General features: G+C 45.2%; 3 protein-coding genes across 6 annotated transcripts in view; 1 reads left to right on the top strand and 2 right to left on the bottom strand.

Moving 5' to 3' along the window:
* LOC142590064 (uncharacterized) lies at window positions 1-7,720 on the bottom strand. Of its 2 annotated transcripts, none has more exons than XM_075701905.1 (5): window positions 7,438-7,720; window positions 7,272-7,362; window positions 4,422-4,536; window positions 555-666; window positions 1-156 (listed from the first exon to the last, which is right to left on the bottom strand). In XM_075701905.1, exons 1-5 carry the CDS (start codon window positions 7,555-7,557, stop codon window positions 73-75), a joined length of 522 nt encoding a protein of 173 aa, XP_075558020.1. In that variant the 5' UTR covers window positions 7,558-7,720; the 3' UTR covers window positions 1-72. The 2 variants fall into 2 exon arrangements, with proteins under 2 accessions (XP_075558020.1, XP_075558022.1); XM_075701907.1 differs by having other exon boundaries at window positions 7,272-7,338; window positions 7,438-7,716.
* A 163-nt stretch (window positions 7,721-7,883) lies between these two features.
* Cluap1 (clusterin associated protein 1) lies at window positions 7,884-20,919 on the top strand. 2 transcript variants are annotated; one of them, XM_075701899.1, is made up of 11 exons: window positions 7,884-8,064; window positions 8,162-8,273; window positions 8,333-8,417; window positions 10,686-10,874; window positions 10,992-11,087; window positions 12,318-12,401; window positions 13,159-13,292; window positions 14,761-14,902; window positions 16,010-16,106; window positions 17,370-17,431; window positions 20,117-20,919. In XM_075701899.1, the coding sequence occupies exons 1-11, from the start codon at window positions 8,043-8,045 to the stop codon at window positions 20,279-20,281; spliced, it is 1,188 nt and encodes a 395-aa protein (XP_075558014.1). In that variant the 5' UTR covers window positions 7,884-8,042; the 3' UTR covers window positions 20,282-20,919. The 2 variants fall into 2 exon arrangements, with proteins under 2 accessions (XP_075558014.1, XP_075558013.1); XM_075701898.1 differs by having other exon boundaries at window positions 7,884-8,273.
* The window catches only part of LOC142590058 (serine hydroxymethyltransferase-like), a 15,759-nt gene continuing 14,601 nt past the window's right edge, over window positions 20,796-21,953 (bottom strand). For both annotated transcript variants that reach the window (XM_075701896.1, XM_075701897.1), the window contains exon 8: window positions 20,796-21,493. In XM_075701896.1, the coding sequence (XP_075558011.1) occupies window positions 21,327-21,493 (167 nt within the window). In that variant the 3' untranslated portion in view covers window positions 20,796-21,326. The remainder of the gene's footprint in view (window positions 21,494-21,953) is intronic.

The raw sequence follows: 21,953 nt of genomic DNA, 5'->3' as shown, positions 1-21,953 counted from the left end.
TGCTAACAAGAAACTAATAATTTTATTAAAAATACAGAACATCTGAAGGCTATACACACTCAGTCAAACTTCTCACAGACGCCCGATGCGCAGTTGCAAATCCTTGATGTCTGCGTCGATGGCGTCTGCTGCACTGCTCAAACGCTTCTGCATCTCCTGCAAACAGAAATACCGGGTCACTGGGAAAACCAACGAGACTTTGCTAGTGACAACCCTGTACTGTCAGCTGCATCTTAGATCCGCAAGACTGACTGAATGTTGGATTCAGAAGAGTGTTCTTTTGGGACATTAATTTGGTGAAGCATATTTGGAAATATGGTTGAAGCAATGCTAGTAGCGCCCACCCCATCTGTGTATTCTTCCGTGTGGCCCGTGTTTTGCACTTCAACCATATAGAAACACATTTTCGATGATTTCGAAGACAAAAAAGCAACATTAGAAAAATTGCACACATCCCTGTCTATGTGTAATTGCTCAGCTGCAAAAATGTGTTCTTTCAATTGGGACCAACCAGTCCAGCCTGTTACCTTTGCAAAATTATAAATGATTCTCACTTGTAACTCCTCCAAGTCAAAGCTTTTCCAGGTCACGTCCCCCCTGATGTCCCCCTGGCGAGGCTTCCAGTTGACGAAGTTGTGCACAAGCGATGCCATGGACTCGCATTCTCTGTAAGAGCAAAGGACAAGCGTATAAGTACAATCACGGATGCTTGATGTCAATTACAATATCGTCTATACTTCTTTGCTCTCTGATCCAAACCGCTCTCTTTCATGTGCTGCCATAAAAGGGTGGCATAGGCATCGTCGCAATTTTTTTTTAATGCATTATTTTTTTTGTCATCTTGTGCTGCCACAACCTTCAATAAAGTAACTTTTTTTCTTCTCTCTTTCTCCGTCGGGTTCTTCTTTCTTAGCGTTTCAGATTGTTGTTGGCTTTGCCTAAACCACTGCACTGTTCTCGTGCTTTGGTATTCTGGGACTCAAGATCGTGGATGTCAATAATTTGAACTGAAATTATTTAGACGGACCTTAGCGGTTACGCTGAGTATATAGCAAACAAGAAAAGCAAATTCACATTAATGAATGTGGCTGCGCAAAGCCCTCGGGGCAGTCCGTCGCTCCGATTGGGCACAGATTGGTCTGTTGTCTCTCAAATCTCAGACCGTACTGCCCACTCAGCTGCGCACATTCTCACCCCCAGCCACGGGACCATGTGTCCGGGCTCCATAACTCACGCTGGAAGTGGGTGCCACTCGAACCACCCTCGCCGCCTTGCCCCTGACCCAAACATTCCCTAAGTACTCCCTTCACCAGATGCCGCTAGAGAAGCGCTGCGCAATTTATGGTGCTCGCAAGAAGCAGTGCGTGAGAACCCCTGCCGCTCCCTTTTTGGCTGAATAGCGTCCGCTTGCTGCTTTCCCAAAACAGGCTTTTCAGGCGTTCTCAGGAAGTGACTCACGTGCAAGCCAACAGCACAACACTGCAAGGCAACAAACCCGCAAACACAGAGAGAGCCCCGGAGAAGACGAGCGACCACACGTTTCGCTGAACAAAAAGAATGCATACATGTATCAACCATCACGACCTTTCAATGAACAGAATCAATTTTTCATGGAACTTGAAGGAACATTCGTAAAATCACAGAACCAGTCGAAATTCGTAAACTAAGAAAAATTCAGGCGAGATGGCGGGCATGAATTAATAACGATAGCTGACTACATGTTCCAGAGACTGCAAGCGGGCTTTACAAGTGCGTGCTACTGACCCCCTCTGGTGCTGTGTACGTGCCATGGAAACAATTCACAATCAGAAGTAATCAATACATAGATGCTTGCCAAAAAACGTTCAGATGTAGCTGCTCACTAAATTTAATATCCACTGATTACCATACTGAAAAGGAGTTTAAAAAAAAGAAAAACACAGCAAATTGTGCATTTGCTGCAGCACTAGTATGCTACCATCTACCAAGGCACCCTTCTTTTATTGTTTTTGACAGCAATATTTCTTGTTTGTTTTTTCGCACTAGGTAAAGTACCAAATAGAGAGAGAGAGGGACAGAAACCTTTATAGAAATAGAAAAGTCAATAAAAGGTTGCCCCTGTGATTCTTTAAGTTAAGTATATTGTACAGTGGAGTCTCGCTGATACGATCTTCACGGCGACCTGAAATAAAACACGCCGTCCAAAATGGTATTATCCAAAGCAAGCTCCAAAAAGTATAAATATAGGCCCAACTGGCGACAAGCTCAATAGCAAAGGTTCGCGTAGAGTCAAGTGATACCGCTCTGCATAACACGGTATGCGGAGCAGCATCACTCGACGCCACACGAACCGCAGCCAACGCACTTTTGAGATGGCTTGTCAGTTTGCGCTGACCTTTCTCCTTTTCAATTTCTGTAAGAAAGTCCTTCTGGAAGTTAAGAAAAAAAATAAGCTGCTGTTCCCTCACGCAACTGAGCAGCGGCCCACAGCCACAGCATCACTTTACCACCAGCAACACGCTATTTGCGTTCTTCCACCAGTGTGCCTGGGTCTTAACATGTTGTTCATAGGTCGTTGGAATGTTATTTAAGCTAGTGCAATGGAATCTAAAGTTACGAGTTTTAGAAATACCAGTAAAAGCCCACTTCTGCAGTGGTATTGTCCAATTTCAGGTGAAAACGGGATCGCAGTAACAGTACGAAAATACATTGCAGCTATGGGATGCTGGCTGCGAAAAGAAAAAGAAACGTATTATGCTGAAAAAAAAAAAACAACGTATTATGCAGAATTGTATCAACGAGATGCCACTGTAATGTAGTCATGCCACATATGCAGAGTTGATGCCACTATTTATCTAGGAACTAAGTCAGTTAATGCCATTGCATCTGAAGTTGCTCCTACGTGCAAGAGTGCGCCAAGCCATACTTGCCCCATTTCACTGACACAGCTTCTGATGAGTGGCAAAGGGTGCAAGTTGACGTGAGCTTGAACGAGCACTGGGGAGTTTGAGCGTGCACAATTGCGAAGAGCAACGAGTGGCGCTTTACGTAAGTAGCAATGAATACCGGCGACGCCGAGTTCAAGTGGACATCGGCACGAATGTGAGCAACTCTCAGCGAGTGCGAGTGGATGCGAGTGTGTACACGGCATGCCAGTGTGAAAGGAAGAACACCGAATTTGCATTTAAAGCCGTTAATTTTGCTCATGTGTGCTCTCAATGGGGGAAAAAGTAGCGTGAGCTTACGAGCGAACAATGTAACAGGTGAAAAGGTCAGCAATGACAGGTGAACCACATAACAAGCAACAGAAAGTGAGGTTCTGACCTGCACAGTTTCGAGAATCGCTGTTTCAAGACAGATGAAGTGGTCCCTTTCACATTGGCGGGGCGCGCACATGAGTGAGTGCTGACAAGTGTGGATGCACATGGGTGTCAGCGAGTATCCACTTATCGTGCCTGTCTAATGCAGACAAGCCGGGAGGCTGCCGTCTCCGAAACACAATTTTTTCCCCTCTGTACCTGTTTGTTCTCAACAGCATTAAAGATGGAAGGAAATGATCCAATGGTGCACTCAAGAGAGAAACTTAATTTGTGCATGCAGGGAATAGAATTTTCAGAATGCTTCCATTCCATCAGCATCATCACGCAGAGGGCGATCACTGGGCAGACCATGGAGAAGCCCCCTTCCGGTTCTCCTTTTCGATTGGCTGATGCGATCCATAGCCTTCGCTACACACTGGACGTAGCTGCAGAGATGGACAACAGGACCAATGTTACCGTGACCATTGGTGCAGTAGGTTAATGATTAATTAATTAAGCAGGCTAATTCACCCCTTGCTTTGATTCATAACCACACTTTTACTCCAGGCATATAATTGCTGCTCAAACAAATTGTTCTTGAAACCTTGCAATGTTGTTTCTTCAGCACTGCTTACTTGGAAGGAAAAAGGTAGGTGCACCATTGAGTTTGTTAAAATAATCACCAGAGGTACCTCTTGTACTGCGATTGTTCAGCTGCCATGGGAATGATAGTTAGTAGATGAATTTGTATACTTCACGGGCTTGCAGCTTCAAATGTTCTCATTACATCATATAGAACTCTTCGCCTTTCTCAAGTTTCACTAAACACGGCAAAGCCGTCAGGACCTGCACGCACATGTAATCATTGCGAACTGTTGCATCTATCGGGCAATATGTTGTCGGAAGTGATGGATTTGCAAAGTCGCAAAGCTGTTCGAAGCCGGAAGAAAGAAGTTTAAGCAAATCCACATTACGGTACGCATCATTCCCGTGCTGGCTGAATAATCACACTTGCAGCCCCCGTGGACCGCTAGTTCCAGGGTTCCCTCTAGTAATATGTTTTTAGGAAACTCTGTGGTGTCTGCAACCCTGATCACGCAGCTCTCGAACATTGCATGCAGAGCTTAGAGAGTGTCGACTCACTTGGCCCACTGCCTACTGGCTACTACATTCTGGCCTTCTCCCAGCTGTCTCCGGGCCTTCTCTTCTGAGGTGGTCAGTTTGAGCAAGGAAGCATCCATCGCATCTCGAAGCTTTTCTGAAACCGAAACACAGTGGTGTTTCAATGAAAATGCTGAAGCTTGTCTGTCATTGGACTAAAGAGAGATGTGAACGGAGTTGTACTAGTAAATTACCCTTCAAGAGTACTAATAAAGCCACTTTTTACAAGAGAGGATGCTTGACAAGCCAGGAAAAAAAATTTAGAAAGAAACACTAGAGAGACAGCTGATGCGCCGCATCGAAGTTCACGCGCTAGCTCGCCGTGATGCTATAAATATTGACAGTGCCTGCTCACACCGTTTATTTGTCACCAGGGAAAGACGGACAATGCTGTATTCTAAAAGGGCCAAAAATGAACTCCGCAAGCTTCAAGACCTTTTACATAATCACAATGGTCCAGTTATGAGAAAATGCTTTGAAATCCAAGACGTCACATGAATGTACCGAGGGCTGAAGTTTCAGCGTGAAGTTGAAGAAATTAAGTTTTGCCTTCACTTGCTCCAATCTCTGACATCACGGGACACAATTAACAAAAGTAGAGTTTTGTAAGAAAAATATCAGGCTAAACCAACCTTGTGTTTCTCTCTTAAAGCGCCCTGCATCTGGTTTGGACATTGCAAACCGACTAGCGCGGTGCGTAGTTCATGCACTCACGATCCTGTCTGCATAGTATCAAAGCAACGCCCAGCGCAAAAACAGCTTAAATTTCAAACAAAAGCCAGTGTGCCCTCTTCCTCTCGAGGGAGGCCCCCCTTCAGTGAGACAGTCAAAGTCTCTAGAGAGAAATGCCTCAAGGCATGAAAAACTGCCTGCAACCTAACTGACCATGGCATGTGACTAGGGCAAACTATTCGATACAGAACGCTCAATGCCTCTACTCAAAGTGCACCATACGGCAAATGAGAAAAAAAAGAAAAGGCAGGTGGAACTCATCACGGCAACGTGATGCAGTCCCTACGCTCTGGTATAAGAGAAGGCAGGGAAGGCGCTACATTTGCGGATGCCATACTACATTCCGTAGATAGCAGTCAACGCTGTGGAAGCTATGCAAGAGATTCAGTCAAGAAAAGTTATCACTCCGTGCGTTCCATCTATGCTTCGCTGGGCGTTCTGCCCAAACTTCACTGCGCACCAACAGCGTTCGCTTGCGCGAGCATACACATGAGACTACTTGCGAGAGGCTGCAAATAAAAAAACACCCGAAAAGAATGAAAATAAAAATGATCTAAACCAATGCATTAGTAGCTGCATACGTGTCTTTTTCTAAGGATTAGAACTTGTTTCATTCAATACTGAGCCTATATAAAGAAACAGTTGTGCACAATTGCGGTAAATTCAAGTACAAATCAAGCCACCTCAAGAAGTATCTCTAGCCTCCACAGAATTGACTGCTATGTATGGAACGGAGTATAGTTGAGGGAAAGGAGGTGAGAGCCTTTCTATTGAGAGTGACATTCACCTGCTGACTGTACGATAACAGGGCAGTCCGATTTTATCCATATCATCCAGTAACGAATTGATTTCAAGAAAGGATTACAGGCTGGAACAATTGTGGAACCACCCCGCAGAAGTGCTCCGATATTTTCATTTTTCTTGGGGGGCGACTTGGTGACACAGGTCACATGTACAATGAACGTGAAGTCTGTCAATTCTAGCACAACGAGTACAATACAAAACAAGAGATGTTAAATCAAATTGCAGGGTTCGACGTCCTGGAACCATGAAATGAGTTATGATGGACGCCGTAGTCGAGGGTTCGGGAATAATTTTGACAACTTTAGGCTCTATGATGTGCAAGAGGGCTTCTTCCATTCGACCAACATCAGAGTAGAGCCGCCGTGACGGAGAATAAAAGCTACAACATCGCACTTGGCAGCATGCCCTCGCTGGCCCACATTCAGAACACGGACATGCAGAAAGAATAGAGAGCCGTACTTGTATGTCCACAAAGGTACGTTATGCAAGTCGCTTTCACCGCAGTGGGTGAGGCCTTTCGTATTTCCCGGAAAAACAGAGGGGCCAGGGGGAAATGAGGGACAAGAGGTACGCGTAACGCTGACTGACCGGCAAAAAACGAAAATCTGCTCGGTCAGAGACATCAACCCCCCTACGCATAGCTTTTGCACCGGGCAACCACGAGGGCACTTGGGAATGGTCCAGTAAAACACAACGCAAATCCAGTTTGACCATGCCTTGGCGCATTCCTCGATTAATTCTGCCCATTTCCGGCACAATTAACCGAACTCCTAAAATCGTAATTGGCCGGTCCTTCTCGGTATTCATCGGCAAATATCGAAAGACTCCGTGTCGCAGAAGATGAAAAAGTTTTACAGCATATGTACTATAATTATACCACTATCACGAAAGCCCTGCTTCACGTGGATTCTAAAATGTGCGTTGGATCAGCATAACGGTTATTGCGAAAGCAATTATGTACGGACACCCGAAGCGCGTTTGCGCCATATTTTTTCTCTCTTTGTTTGCGCTGTCATGCGCAAACGCATGACAGAGACGCTCCCAGAGAAGCGCATTGCGTTCGTTGGCGAAGAACGCCGAAGCCAAGTGAACGCACCATCGCGCTCAGCATGGCTCAGCTGTCAGATCTACCGGAGCCAGCAGGGCGGCGTTCTGGCGTTCGCCGCTGGTACGAACGTTGCGCGAGCCATTGGTATAACGACTGGTCAAGACAAAACCCGGCTTAACGTAAACGTAACTTAACGTAAACGTAACTTAACGTAAAGCGAAACTAGCAGCGCGGCGTTCCGTACTTACCTACTCGGCTGGGCCTCAGGTAATCGAATTCCTGCCGAGCTTGAAGTTCTTCCACTTGCCCCTTCACCTGCGATGAACCAACAGCGCACCACTGAGACGAGCGGGCCGGGGCTATGGACCCGTTCCATAGTTTAGCAGGTGTGCTGTTACTATACATTTATTATACCTGTGAAGCCTCGGCGACGAGCCTAGCGAGGTAAGAAACGGACGTCGTTTCACGGCCGGACTGGAGGAACGTTTCTGCTGTTGTAACGTTGGATTCGTCATTGGAGGACGAACTCGCCATGATCGGAGGGCTTGCGTGCCGGTACGAAAGACTGCGCTGACAAACACTAATAAAACCAATGCTTCAACGACAACGTCGACAGCGCACACAAACTACATGCGAACGACAGGCATCGCTCCACGAACAAACTGCGCGCGCCTGCGTACGTTACGTCATGCTACGTACGCTTTCGGCTTGGATTGTCTTTAACTGGCATAAATAAAGGCACCAAAGTTTTGGTAACTGTCTACTATTACTATATTATTGTTTTTAACTAACAAAGATATTGTTCTAAAAGATAAAAAAGCTAATTTTTAAATTCTTATCTTTTAACACGTTGCCATGGCGACAGCATGCAAACAGCGGGAATATGCCGATTGAGGGAAAGCGATATTTGTAGGCCGAAGTGCAGTGAAAAAATAAGTAAAACTGAGCAGCTCAGTTACAATTCTAGTGCACTATAGCCTGGTGAAAATTGGTTTCGAATACAGCGTGCATAGATAACAATGTCTTACCGAGAGCTCAGAAGTAAGAAAGTCGTTGCAAGATAATTGATGCGCTGTCCTACCCTCGATCATCTTACATATCATGATTTACTACCACGAGCGACTTATTGAATTTTCAGATTTCACGGAGATGACCAGGGCGCTTGGCTACCCAAGGTTGATTTCGTTGGAAAATTTTCGGACGCCAAATTTTCCCCTTGTAGCTGAAATTCTGCGCTGGCTTATCAGCAGGTAAGCATGCGTGCGCGCTACACGACATGTCACATTCCTGAGCGCTATCTGTCGCGCAGGTACGACCCCGACATCGAAGTGCCACCCGACATTGACACGGAGCAGGACAGAGTGGTGTTCATCAAATCTATCGCCCATACAATGGTAATCCGGCCCTCCCTTTATGTACGCCCGCGTATAGCCTAGCTAAACCGGTCGAACACATGCACGGAAAAATCCGACTAATCCGTCTATGCGCGTGCTCAACAAGTGTCGCTCGGTTATTTTCACTCGATAAGTTTTTTTTTTTTTTTTTTCAAGGTTTTGACAAATGTCTGGACGTGTGTTACGTATTCTTGAAATCAGGCTTCTCAACAATGCGAGTCTTTGTGCGGAGAAGCCCGCTTCCGTAATTGCGTATTTTGCGTAATTGCGTATCTCTCTCTCTCTCTCTCTCTCTCTCTCTCTCTATATATATATATATATATATATATATATATATATATATATATATAGAGAGAGAGAGAGAGAGAGAGAGAGAGAGAGGGAGGGAGAGAGAGAGAGAGAGAGAGAGAGAGAAATTCTTCAGGCTACCTTTCAAACGTAAATAACTTCAGCGAGGCTACAAGGTAAACAGAACAGGTATTTAATTTCAACACTTTCGGCATGTGGACCGATCTTCATTAACTCTGATGAAGATCGGTCCACGGATCGAAACTGTTGAAATTAAATATTTGTTCTATTGACCTTGTAGCATTCCTGAAGTTCTTTATATATATATATATATATATATATATATATATATATATATATATATATATATATATATATATATATATATATATACACACGCACAATGCATACAATGCATTTGGAAGGGATATATCTAAATATGTTAACACTACCGCTGCTCTGGATACGTCCATGGTGACCAGCACTACCTTTATTGCCATGGAGGGGACGTCGGCGGTGAGTGGATCTAACCTTGTAGAGGCGTGCTGGCAGTTTCTCCGCCTGAGCATCTCCCTTCAATCTGCGGGGATAAACTTGCGCAGGGATAAGCAGTTGGTCACAGTATACACAAAGGTAGAACGCTACCATGCACTCAACTCCACATCCAGTGAGGCTCTCAACTATACATTACACAGTTGGCGACGTCGCACTTCACCACTCATTGAATAGGTCAGCATTGGCGAGAGCCAGTCAGCTGTAGCTTTCGTATGTCCTTGTTTTGGGAGCGATGTGCACTTGTAACTGAAGCTTCAGTGCACCGCATCTAAAATGCAATATATATGCCATTGAATGAGTGAACTCAGCGGGACAGACGTATACATTTTTGCGAAGTAATTAATTGAACTCGCATAACTTGCAAGGATGTGCAGACACTGAAGTATTTTACATGGCACGTACTGTACACAGGCACCGCAGCACTGGCCAGATGGTGTTATGGATGTTTCGGCGTTCTGTAAGACCTGCCAACACAGGCCGCTTGCACTGTGATGGAAATGGAGATGACATTCTGAACGGCAACGGATGCGTGCCGGTTTCGTGGCTTACTTGAACTTGATGAGAGGAGCCTTACCCGATTCCTGCAGGAGCATTCTCGTGCATGCAACACATAGTTGTACTATATCATATGCAGGATGTGATAACACAGGTCAAGATGATTGATGGCTTAAGGGCACTGTGAACATATGCAACACGGCACACAGGATATGATTCCTTCGTTCGAGAGGCTATGTGATTTGGTGTTGCTCTCAGTATGAAAAGCTTGAGAACCAACTGCCTATATATGTGTTAAAAAACATAGCCCTGCTGTCGTAAGTACGTTCATTCATGCAACAAGCATCTCGTCAAAATTTTATCAGGGCAGCTGGTGCCAATTAACTGATGCGTGAAAGGCACTATATGATGTTGACTAGGGCAATGTGGTAACTGCATTCTTTAAGGCTAAGTGCTGGCCGGGCAAGTTGATACATGGCCAACTAAGATGAAAAACCAGCGAAAGAAACACAAGGAACAAGGCCGAGTGGTAATGTGTGTAGCTCGCAGTGGTTACAGTGTTACTTTGTGCTGGCATGTGCACTTGCTGCAACCTTGCGGGTTTATGTCAACAATACAGTACAGCTGCTGCACAGTCCAGCATCATCTCCGTCTGCTCCTTGTTTCTTGTGTATGCATTTCTTTCGCCAGTTTTTATCTTAGTTAACTGCATGCATAGGCTGAACCACGCAGAAGTCACATATTTCAATTGAAACTTTAACTCTACAAAGCTCTCACGCTTTGGCAAGCACTAGTTTCTAACACTTATTATATTTGCACCAACAGCCTGGTGAGCCATGTTCTTGAAGAGCAAATGAACAAAAAAAGTTCTTTTGTTTGGCATTTAGTTTCTTTTTAGTATTTTTGATGTATTTCCCATCTTGCTTGCAGGCCACGAAAGCACACCTAAAACTGAACACCCGCAAGCTCTACATGGCAGACGGCTACGCCGTGAAGGAGCTCCTAAAGATCACTGCACTGTTGTACGATGCCATGCGGGCTAAGACCGGGGATGAAGAGTCGAGTGGCGGTGATGAGGCAGTTGCTGTGCCTTACCAAAACTATGACGCTGCGTCCAAGGTGCGCAGCTGGCCGCATTCAGGGCAAACTTGCTTTGATTTCTACAGCACCAGTACTTTTTCGCGTAGATTCGGATCAACATAAAAACTCACGTGCACCAATATTGTCGATTTGCAGTTTTCCGACCTCAAGATGACCCGACAGCTGGCCTCTGAAATAACACAGCAGGGTGCTGTGCTTTATGACCGGCTCGCCAAGGAAGCAGAACTGAAGGTGCGTAACCTGCTGTCGTGATGGCAGAGATTACGATAGGTTATGTGCTGATATAATCCAGCATAACCCCTTCGGGCGCTGTTGTGCAGTTAGACATGCCAAGATAGTGCATCGAAAGCACTATGAAAATAATGATACTTACATGTGGCGCATGTGTCTTGAAACGCTTCTGATTGGTTCTGTACTGCAAGTCTGAATAATATGTGTGAAGTATTTCAGTAAAATTAGTTGACGGTAGACGGCTGGGTGTTTGCTCTCGGTGTTAGAATGTCGTCACATAGCGGGTTCACTTGTATCGCTGTTTTCGACAGTGTTTTGCATAAGAAATATTTTTTTAAAAGTAGGTGGATAGGTGCCTGCCAAGTATTTGCTAGACATAAAAAGGTCGATGTTCTTGCATCTGACAGACAGAATTGATAGGTACATCTGAAGGAGATAACAGTGAAAGCAAAAGTTCATAGCTTGATTCAACTGAGAGAAATGCACCACGTAGATATGGGCTGCGCTCTGCGACTAAGCTTGTCCATTAAAGGGAAATGGAAGGGAAAACCTGGCAGAAAGTGAAAATCCAGCTTGCATGAATGTTATTAGTTTTGCTCATGGGAGGCAAGGAACACAGGCGACCAATTGAACATCATGTCTCTGCACTTTATGAGAATGCCACTTTGGTAACGGCAATCGTGGATTCTGGTTTTCCAAAGACTCATGCTCACTCTTAAGCCTAGATGCCCAAGCCTGACACGTACTAATCTTGTCTTTTTGCATACATTGCCAAAGACAAGATGCACTTGTCCAGGCCACAGCTGCTTCTGCTTTGCCAGCCGTAGACGAGCCACGCTTGTTGACTCAGTTCGCATTTCAGTTTCGGCATTTGAACACATTTCTCAATGCTTTCAGTTACTTTTGTTATGCTATGGTCAGATAGTTACATTCGCACCTTAAACGTGTGCCGAGGAAAAGTCTCTCTTTCAGGGCGCATGTCCTCTGTTAATATTTCAGGTGAATAGAACAGATAAACCACATGTGTAATATACTTAGCAAACCCAAATATAATGTGCAATGATTGGCCAGAATAATAAAAAAAATAACTAAATTTGTTTACACTTTTTTTTACGAAACAATTTGGGAGTCAGAGGGTTAAAGAAATGACTGCAGCCTTAACAGCCGCAATTTTGACTTCGCACCATGGCCTTCATCTCCATTTGTTTCATTCGTTTTTGTTCCCCTCAGGAAATTCGAAGTGCCACTCTGTCCAAGCAGCTGGAAATAACGGACATTGAAAAGTGCCTCCAGGATGCCATCAAGGCTGTAGTCGTGAGTCCGCTATGCCAGCCACTGGCAACGTCTCCCATTTTGTGCTTGCTGCAGGCGTGACCGTCGTGACTGATATGGCGATATATGTGCGCCACGTCGAATCGGTGCATGCACGAGACAAGCTGAAAGTGGTACTCGTGTACTCGAAAGAGCGAAAAAAGAATTGTCAAAGTCTACTCAAAATTCATTCCAAGGGCTCTTGGATGGATGCCCAGATACACAGGGACGGCCACTGATTTCTCGCAATCCATGCAAGCCGAGAAATTAGCCGAGTTGGCAAGAGTTAGTAGGCCCAATACTGGCACCCTAGTGACCGACGATCGCAGGCACCCCAGGTGACAATCACTCGTGATGAGCTGAGGTTGTCAAGACCTCATAAGGGGCTCAACAGTTATTGTTTACTTCTCCACACCATTCTCCTATTTCTCCTTGCATCTCTGCATTTAGGAAATCAGCAGGAGCTGCCGCGCTGTTGAAGTATAATCAGTGGTCATACGGCCGTTGAGCACCTCTTGCAGAAACAAGCCACTCGTGCTGTTTCACGTGTTTGGATCTGCTAACCACAATGGCTGTGCTAGTATGTGAATGCACATGCTTTAGCAAGAAAGGAACTCTGACGGCACTGCATTAGGAACTCGGTAGCAAATAAAAATGTCACAGGTTCATAATGGACACTAAATGGGCACTATGTGACTAAACATTCTCTTACCCCCACTCCCTCTACTCTTTTCCCTTTACTCCTTTGCTCACTGTTCAGGAGCAAACAACTGAGCTCCAGCGTCGGATTGAATCCGTGGCATCCGACGAAGCCAACCTCGAAGCCAAGATCGAGAAAAAGAAAGCCGAACTAGAGAGAAACCAGAAGAGGCTTGCCACACTCCAGGCAGTCAGGTTGGTCTCGGCAAGTTAACGTACAGCTTCTATGTGCTACCATGTGTGCCTCACCTTCTATGATACTTCTGTGGTTAACTGTATTCTTTTAAATACAAGCACACAATTTTTTTTTCATGCTCAATATAATTGAAGTAGAAATGGGGTGCATAGGCTAGAAGCATATAAAACAATATTTATGAATCCAAGCAAGAAGTTTTCCTGCAGAGAAACTCTATATTAAGCAGCCATATTCATCTCGAATACAAAGAATTCACATATGTTTGTACGCAAATGTGAGCAACTTATGCATCAAAGACAGCAAAGGTGTGCAAGGTAGCTCCCATGCCCTTCGGGAATCCGAGGGGTCTGGTCTTCCACTGCCCGTCATCTACCCGAGATTTTGCAAGCGCTCCACTGTATGCGGTGCCGTTCCTTTGCGTTGCCCGGATCGCTTCAAACACTTTGAACTACATCAGGGCTTAGTACTGTCATGGTCTCCGCAGTAGTCGGCACACATTCGGGTATTGTATTCTGCACAAGCTCTGCCGATGTAGGTTGCGTGTTCCACCATTCTGGCTGTGCGGCCACTTCTGGGCATCGTTGTAAGCTGCGTGCTGCCAGTTTTTCTCTGGGTGACCGTTCGAGACGGGACACGTTGCCATCACCACATTTTTTTGGTAGTCGCCCTCTGATGCTGCCGTCTGACATGCAGCTCTTTGCGCTGCCGCTTAATGTCCATTCTGCGAGGGACACGGTAAAGCTGAATGATAGGACAGTTAGTGCTTCAAGGCATCTGAAGCATCACTATCAGTGGCGCAGCAAGGGGGCAGCCCACCAGGTGCATGGACCCCCATACCCCCCTTGGAAAAAAAAAAAAAGAAATACTGGCTATGCCACTGATCACCTTTACTGGAAAAAGCGCGTTTGCAGGTGGGAAAATTAATTTCACAAAACGGTTCTGCCACCGACAGCGGGAAAATAGCGTAGTAGCTCCTGCAATGTGGTATATTGCTTCATAATCGGCTAAACATATGATTTTTAATATGCTGCATTTGGTACCCCAAAAAGCAGCATATGCAAAACCCGCGTTTGTGCGATGCTGAAGCAATAGTTCCGGTTGTGGATAGCTTGGCGAACCAACTACTGATTAATTAATTACCATACTGATTAATTTGTAAGAAATAAAATTTCATATTTATTTTACATGAATGTACTCTTTATGGCGAGAACTAAGGGTGGAAAAGTTGCTTTAGTTTTCCTTGGTGTAGAATAGTGTTTGGCCTTTCTCGGTTTAACGAGAACGACGCTGCTTTTGTGGCAAGGAACTTGGGAGGAGGCAAGCGTGATCTTTCCCCAAATCTTGAGAGGTGTATCTGCAAACAGCTCCAGAAGCAAAATTGTTTTTACATGCAAATCTTCTTATGGGGTGGACAGAATAAGCCCATTTTCTTCACCTTTATCTTTCTTTGTATGCGCGTCTTGAAAGACCTGCATTCATGGACGAGTACGAGAGAATCGAGGAGGAATTGTCCCAAGTCTACGCGGCGTACATAGTCAAGATACGATGCCTGGCCTATCTGGAGGAACAACTCGAGGAGCTCGAAAAAGCACAGAAGATGGAGTTTGCTGTGAGTGCGTTTTGAATCCTTCCCGAAGAGACGAAACACACCTGTAAAAATTGACCTGTTCTTTAGACGTGGGAATGCCGTTGCCGCTCTAAAATACACTGGCCACAAAAAACACGTCATTTTGTTGAGGACGGATAATTGTATTAATGGGCTATTCATGTGAAGAAATGAGGAATCATGTTTAGCAATCTAATTGCTTGCTGTTTTAATCGTTTCTAATAAAGAATGATTTAGCAGTCTAACTGCTACTAATCTAATAATTGGCCGACTATTGAAGCCATGGAAAAAAAGAAAGGAACCTGCAAAGAACTTCTTATGCAGGTTATCTTGATAATAGGGTGTCGCTCTGACTGTTTGAATCGCTTTTTCGTGAAGTGTTTTTGGCATTACAAGTGCAAATCACGGAGTGACGAAGTCTTGTCATTCTGTTCTTGTGCAACAGCGATTCAGCAGAGGAACAACTCTGCCGAGTTCGCTGAGCACATTGCAAGCTTGAAAATTGTCTAGGGTCGCTCTGGCTGACAGCTTAAGTGCAATATTATGTCATCTCACTTACAATCTGAATCACTTATCTTCATTCTTCCCGATTAGATTAAACGGGTTAGTCTCAGCTGCCTGTACTATGGCAAACATTGGCAAGGCCGCTACACTTGAAGATAGCCATGAGAATGACCACGAACAATCACTGTGCTATGCTGGTCGTACGGCAACACTTTATCGGTGACGTACAGCTCCTGAAAATGTTAATTTTTGTTCGATGCCTGCCTCAACGTTGTGTGTGAGAGAATAGAGGAGGAATTGTTTCAAGTCTCCATAACATACATAGTCAAGGCAGTCAAGATAGTCATGAACATATAGGCTCCCCCATGGTATCCATCATACACCATGCAGTTTAGCTATGGCATGTACATGTGTTAGTCACTCTGATGTGGCATCATATTAAAGCACGAAAGAGAAATACTGGGCCACGAGATACGATCGATCTCCCTTCTTTGCCGAGTGCCTAATCAGAAACCGGTAGCAAAACGTACATGAAACCGGCATCGTACTTATTGAAGAAATCACACAAAGATGCCGTCAAATGGTGACAGTTTATCAACGTTGCAGGTACGTGAACAGAGGATCAAAACGGCAGCACGGGAGAGCAACCACAAATTGGCCAGCAATCAAGAGTATGGCGAGACTTTAGGACTGGGCGCCGCAGGTAAAGAGCTGTTTATCGATTCAGTCATGACTGGGGCAGTAAGGGAGACGTGAATGCGCATCGTCAACTGCTTGAGTAAAGATTACCCAAATAGAATTTTCACTTGCACTCGCTTCCTAAAGTAACCTCTTGTGGCATTTACATGCTGCATTACTGATGCCAGGCTTAATGAATCATGAGGACAAAAAGTGTTTCCATTGGTCCATTGCAACAGGGTTTTTTGTGCTAACTCAAGTAATATACTTTGACGAAAAGAAGTACTATAGCAGGTTGCCTATGTCAAATAGTAAGATTCCATTCTTCTCCAGGCGTGGATCGCCTTCATGAGGCAAACACTGCCATGACAAGTCATGATGTTGAATTATTTATTTAGCGTTGAATCAGCTAATTTGCCAAGCTTGGTCAATTATCTTGTCAGTTACAAACTTTCTGGGCTTGAGTTGGAATGCACAAGAGAAGCTTGGCAGTAAGTCATGACAAGACCAATAGCATCAAAGTACTCATTACAAAATCTTGGTAAAAGTACATTAATTTTGTTGATTTAGTTAAAAAGCTTTGCTCCCAAAAGCCCTCCTCATACACTGTGGTAGGAAACTAGAATGCCAATATATTTATCACATCTTCGGGACAGATATCTTGGAAGTGTTGTGTATCTTGGAGATTCCTGCTAAATGCATATGTCAAATATGCACTGGAATGAATAATTCATATATTAGTTAACATATGTTAATTAGCGAACAGTCTGATTTGTTGTGGCACGTCCACCTTGAGCCACCCCGAGATGTGGAATTGCTCCATCTGTCACAGGTAACATTTGAAAAATCAGTTCTATGAAAAAAAAAAGGAAAAAGAAAACGAGATAAGGGTATAATCACGAGATATAGTATTTAACACAAAAACTACTTTTTGTGTTCATGTTACTTTTAGCATGTGTTACTCAATTTCATTGTACAGGCAAATATCATTGTAACGACCACGAATACAATTAAGTAAACAAATTCTTTCAATTATATGCAAATATATGCTTATAACAAATATTGGGTATAAGAAATGTATTGTTGTGCCAGATCCGGCTTCATATAATGAGGTCCAACTGTATGCAGCGTCCGCAGAGTGGTGCTTAATTTAGAAGATGAAACTTGGTCGTGATAGACTCCTGGAGGCATCCACGATGCCATTCAAAACAAACCCAAGTTAATTCTGCCTGCAATGTGGGCAAGGGAGGTAAAAGATGTGCTGAATGCAAAACGTTTGGCCATGCAGATTCCGAAAGCCAGGCTGCGGCTGGGAGATTGCTGTTTGGCTCCATGGCAGGTGGTGACAAGGTACGTCAAACACATTTAGGTTAGGTTAGGTCACATGATTGCAACTGCTGTACGTTCCCTTTGTGGTTGCAGTTGCATGTACAGTTCACATATTGTGATAGGAAGCATGGGCCCCAAGATCTCAGGTATGCAGTTAGGAAGATAGAATGCAAAAAAGAAAAACTTTGCGACAGTGAATGCGGCACAATTATACATGTGCTAATTACAGACGCAGATAGTGTTAATGTAACTCTCAACGAACATGAAGCAACAACTAAGTCAGCCTCAGTCAAACAATAAAAATGTCCATGAGACAAACTTTGTTTACGCTGCAGAGTGTATCGCAGTCGCAATGTGCAATGTGTGTGAAGTTGTCGGCCACTCACTCGTGCCATTGAGAGAAGCACAGGCACCGGGCAGCATGCCAATTCGTTCTTCTCAGATTCGCAATATCGGCACATTGTTGGAAGCTGCAGGAGGCGCTCCTCATAGGCTGCTGTCAGTACTGAAAGAGGTTGTTCATCACTACTGTGCCGTCTCTGTGAGCCTGGTCACGTCTGCCCAGTGCGACTGTCCATCACACGGCGTCTGAAACCACAAGCGCCAAATCGAAGGTGGCGATGGCCACACACACACTGTCTTCATCTTCAATTCAGCTCTCTGATACACTTTATCAGTCAAACTGAAACTGAATCGCTACATGCATATAAAGAGTGGACAAGCAATGAAAAGCAATGGCTGGTAGTTCAGCACTTCTTTTTGTCTGGTTCTTACCCTCTGAATCCAGTCTATGTGCTGTTTTTCCTAAGAGGCCATGTATTAGACACAATATTTAATAGAGTTTCCTGTGCAGCACACTAAATCAAGCCAGGCGAATGCCATCTGCACGTCACAACTTTTGTTCCAAGCTGAGCTCTTGATATAGAAAGAAAGCAAAAAGAGGAAAGGTAGGGAGGCCAGCCAGGCAAGCATATAGTAGTTTTGCTACCCTGCACAGTGGGTAAGGGGTAATAGAAAGAGGGAGAGGGTAAACACTTCGTGATCTCGGGACAATGCTGCAAGGTCTTGGGCTTTTGCTTGGCCTTCTGCATGTGTTACAATCATGCACAGAGCAAGAAACATTTAGGAGTGGAAACTCTGCTGTTTGCGGCAACCAGAAAAGCTCACAAGCCCACAGAGCCACAATCATGCTGGCGGCGCCTGGTGGCCATTTCGGTTGCCAGAGCAACCGGTCGAGCGTGTTGCTCCCGTTCGGCCGCGTGCGCCTGACTTCTATGAGGGCACGGAGGAAGTGACCGGACAGCGCACCGGAGCCGCCTGCCCGGGCGCTGCATTTCTTTTTTTGCTGTGGCTTCTACGACGCGCCGCATGGCGCCGCCGCTGCATACGGCCCCATCGGCGCATACAATTGTGACCTTATCTGGCCGCCCGCGCTCGCTCGTGCTGACGGGAGTTTCACCTCCTAAGTGTCTTCCTCCGTGCAATTATGTCATGGCGAGGCAGGCTGATTAATGCTGCAGTACACAGGAGATATCTTTCATTGAAAATGACGGATGAGCGATTTCGTTTTGCTGCCATGGTCTCTGAATGTTTGCCCACTCTTCTTTGGGGGCGACACACCAAAGTATGACACTTTACAGTTTGGCCCTTATACCAATTTTATGACAGTGTAGAACACCCCTACAGTAATTTCCGCGTAGGTACGTGCTTGTAGGTAAGTGGCATTAGAACTAGAAGTTACTGCGACAGTACTTAAGAACTTGCAACTCGGTTTCCTGTGTCAACCAATGCTTTCCGTTTGCTGTTGTCGCTGGGCCATCATTGAACCATCACTGTCACCAGTTCATCCTCTCATGCTCTCACCAGATGGTTAAGGAAAACAAGACTTTGCCCCTCTGTGCCACTGGACGTCAAACTCGCGCATGGGTGGCAACGTGAACTTGGAAGTAGGACGTGCTAACCACTGGCTTATTGTGCAGTATTCACTCTTGATAACTTGTAAGGGGCCTTGCACGCCATTCAGACTCTGCGAGTGCTAGCACCTGTGCATGCATCTCGGAGGCCACAGTAAGCAATATTAGAGATATTAGGAAGAATAAACATGTTTGCATTTGGGGGAATACCATACTACCAGAGAAGTGTATGACAACAACATCGATGGTAGCGACATCTGATGAAGCAGTGACTAACCATATTCTACTTAGGGTAACTGCCGGTGTAAAGCGTTGGTGGTGACATGACTGTTAAACTGCAGTCCTTTTATGATTTCCCTTCGACAATAACAATGACGCGACATGAATCTTCTCCAAACGCATTGTAGTTCAACAAAATGCCACAACATGTCGCTATCAGCTTTGCTGCTACCGTCCCCGGCTCCGATAACTCGGCCATTCATAAACGATGAGGAGTTTGCAGGCAAGCTAAAACTCATTATTGCCGCAGAGAGCTCGTCGCATCCTAGTTGCAAGCACTGTACTGTGGAACCCTTCCAAGCCCCTCAGCTCACTGATGTTAGAAGAAGGTCAGCAATATCTCGCACATTGTGTGACCGCATATGTGTCTCTCATGCAAACGCACGAGGTAGCGCCTGAGCAACTTGTCCAATCAGATGTCCTCGTGTCTCCTGATCATCAGGGCTACATTCAGCAAAGGGGCGCCGATGTCTGTCCTTGAGTGTAGGTTAAACGCTCCTTCTTTTTGCCACAGGTGCTCGACTCGGACTCTGACCTTGACCTCGAAGGCGAGGACGAGGGGTCCGACGACGGCTCCTCGGACGACGACCTCGAGCTGGACCTTGAAGCCATGGGCGGGATCAAGCCTCCCAACAGGCGTTCCCAGTCGCAGTTCATTGACAGCGACAACGACTTTTGATGCGTTTGTGATACAAGTGACGGTACATTCGAGAGACATTTACGTTACACAGGTCCACTACGTGCTAGCCATACATCATGACTAATTATACCTAGTCCAAGAGTTTGAAAGTTAGATCGCACAAAAGCGCACACTGATTAATTACAAGCTGGCAAAGGCTTTGTACATAATAAACAAGTTAACATTGCAACAGTATGTTCAGCCATCTTGAGGCAGAGAAATTCAAGATAAAGGTGTGCTATTGCATTGAACTTGGCAGGCATTGTGCGTGCCTGTCTCAATCACTCTCGTGGCCTACACATGCACAGAGCAATGAGTGATGGCTTTTGCACTATGCGTGTTTCTTCACTTGACACCATAACCAATGTTGGTTCAGTGCCCCGATCACGTTCCATGCTGCAGCACCTCTTGTAGCTTGGATGTTGCCTCAGGACGTTAAACTATACATCAATAAGCCAACACCTAGAGCGTAAAGCGAAAGAGAGGCAATCGACACTGACCCAGAGCCTTCCGCGTGGAATAAAATGAAGTATTTATTTTGTTCCGTAGCAAAAATAGACAATTTGACACATACTCTCATCAACTCTCACTTGCACAGCAAAACAGTCAACGGGGCTTGGTACGATGACAGCACAATAGCTTGCCGGCCCAAACGTATTGCTGCTGACAATGGCAGTTAAAAAAAAAAAAAAAACAGTGAATTTGTCTAAAATCGTTGTGGCAACTTCTGTGTTGCAGTACGTTGGGTACCAATAACTCAAGTATTGGCTTTTATGCGTGAACGGATACGATGTCAACTTTTGTCAGCGCACACGTGTAGAAATCCAGCGCGAGATGTGAAAAGAATTCTTGCAGTAAACACCAAATGAGGACATTGCAAATATGTACAGGAAAACACTTCCTTCAGCCTTAGCGTCACACAGGAGCCTTGGTTTGCAATCCTACTGTACAATAATTTCGAAGCACGCTTGGTGACGAAAACAAGGAAACATACAGACGGGTACGTTGGAACAAATGCGGAATGAGCGACGAACGTTGTCTCTGCTCAGACATCCATGTAGCCGGGCATGAAGAAAGTGAGTGCAAAGGCTTCCACTTCCTCGCGGAGCTTGTTCATCCGCTCCACATAGACCGGATCCGTTTCGAGCTTTGCCTTAAAGTCCTTCAGGGTTGGTCCCGAGTTGGCCTTGACTTCCAGGGCGAAGGCCAGTCCTGAAAACCCACGAAAACGTCATGATCATCGGCCCACTTGTGACCACTGCAGGACGAAGACCAGCGATCTCCAATCACCCCTGCCTTTAGTTAGCCGATTCCAAGTTGTGCTTGCAAATTTCTTAATTTCATCACACCACCCAATTCTCTGCTGTCCTAGACTGCACTACCCTTCTGTAGGCACCCATACTGTAACTATAATAGACCACCGGCTATCAGACCTGCTTAACTTCATTTTTTCCTCTTAAAGGGGCTATGACACAGTTGTCTGGATGCTCACAAAAGGCAGTGCTCTCAGTGCACATTTTAACTTAAAATTTCCTTTTAAAATTGCTACCTCTAAACCCCTCCCACTGACGGTGATCCCCATTTGGCTGTGTCATCTGTTTTGAAACATTTTTGCTTCACACGCTCTGGTGCGTGCGTGTGTGAAAACTTTTATTGTAATGAGGTCCAGAGG

This window comes from Dermacentor variabilis, chromosome 8, assembly GCF_050947875.1.
Source record: "Dermacentor variabilis isolate Ectoservices chromosome 8, ASM5094787v1, whole genome shotgun sequence".
NCBI classification, from domain to species: Eukaryota; Metazoa; Arthropoda; class Arachnida; order Ixodida; family Ixodidae; genus Dermacentor; species Dermacentor variabilis.
Note: the sequence above shows the minus strand (reverse complement) of the source record. Positions and strands in the feature narration are given on the sequence as shown.

What these genes read in the sequence shown, in the direction of transcription:
- LOC142590064 (XM_075701905.1), bottom strand. Translation starts at nt 7,557, where the DNA reads ATGGCGAGTTCGTCCTCCAATGACGAATCCAACGTTACAACAGCAGAA. An exon ending in GCCAGTAGGCAGTGGGCCAA is followed by an intron (nt 667 to 4,421) that starts GTGAGTCGACAC and finishes TTGCTCTTACAG; the next exon opens with AGAATGCGAGTCCATGGCAT. An exon ending in TTGACTTGGAGGAGTTACAA is followed by an intron (nt 157 to 554) that starts GTGAGAATCATT and finishes TTCTGTTTGCAG; the next exon opens with GAGATGCAGAAGCGTTTGAG.
- Cluap1 (XM_075701898.1), top strand. Translation starts at nt 8,125, where the DNA reads ATGATTTACTACCACGAGCGACTTATTGAATTTTCAGATTTCACGGAG. An exon ending in ACTATGACGCTGCGTCCAAG is followed by an intron (nt 10,875 to 10,991) that starts GTGCGCAGCTGG and finishes GTCGATTTGCAG; the next exon opens with TTTTCCGACCTCAAGATGAC. An exon ending in TTTAGGACTGGGCGCCGCAG is followed by an intron (nt 16,107 to 17,369) that starts GTAAAGAGCTGT and finishes TTGGCCATGCAG; the next exon opens with ATTCCGAAAGCCAGGCTGCG.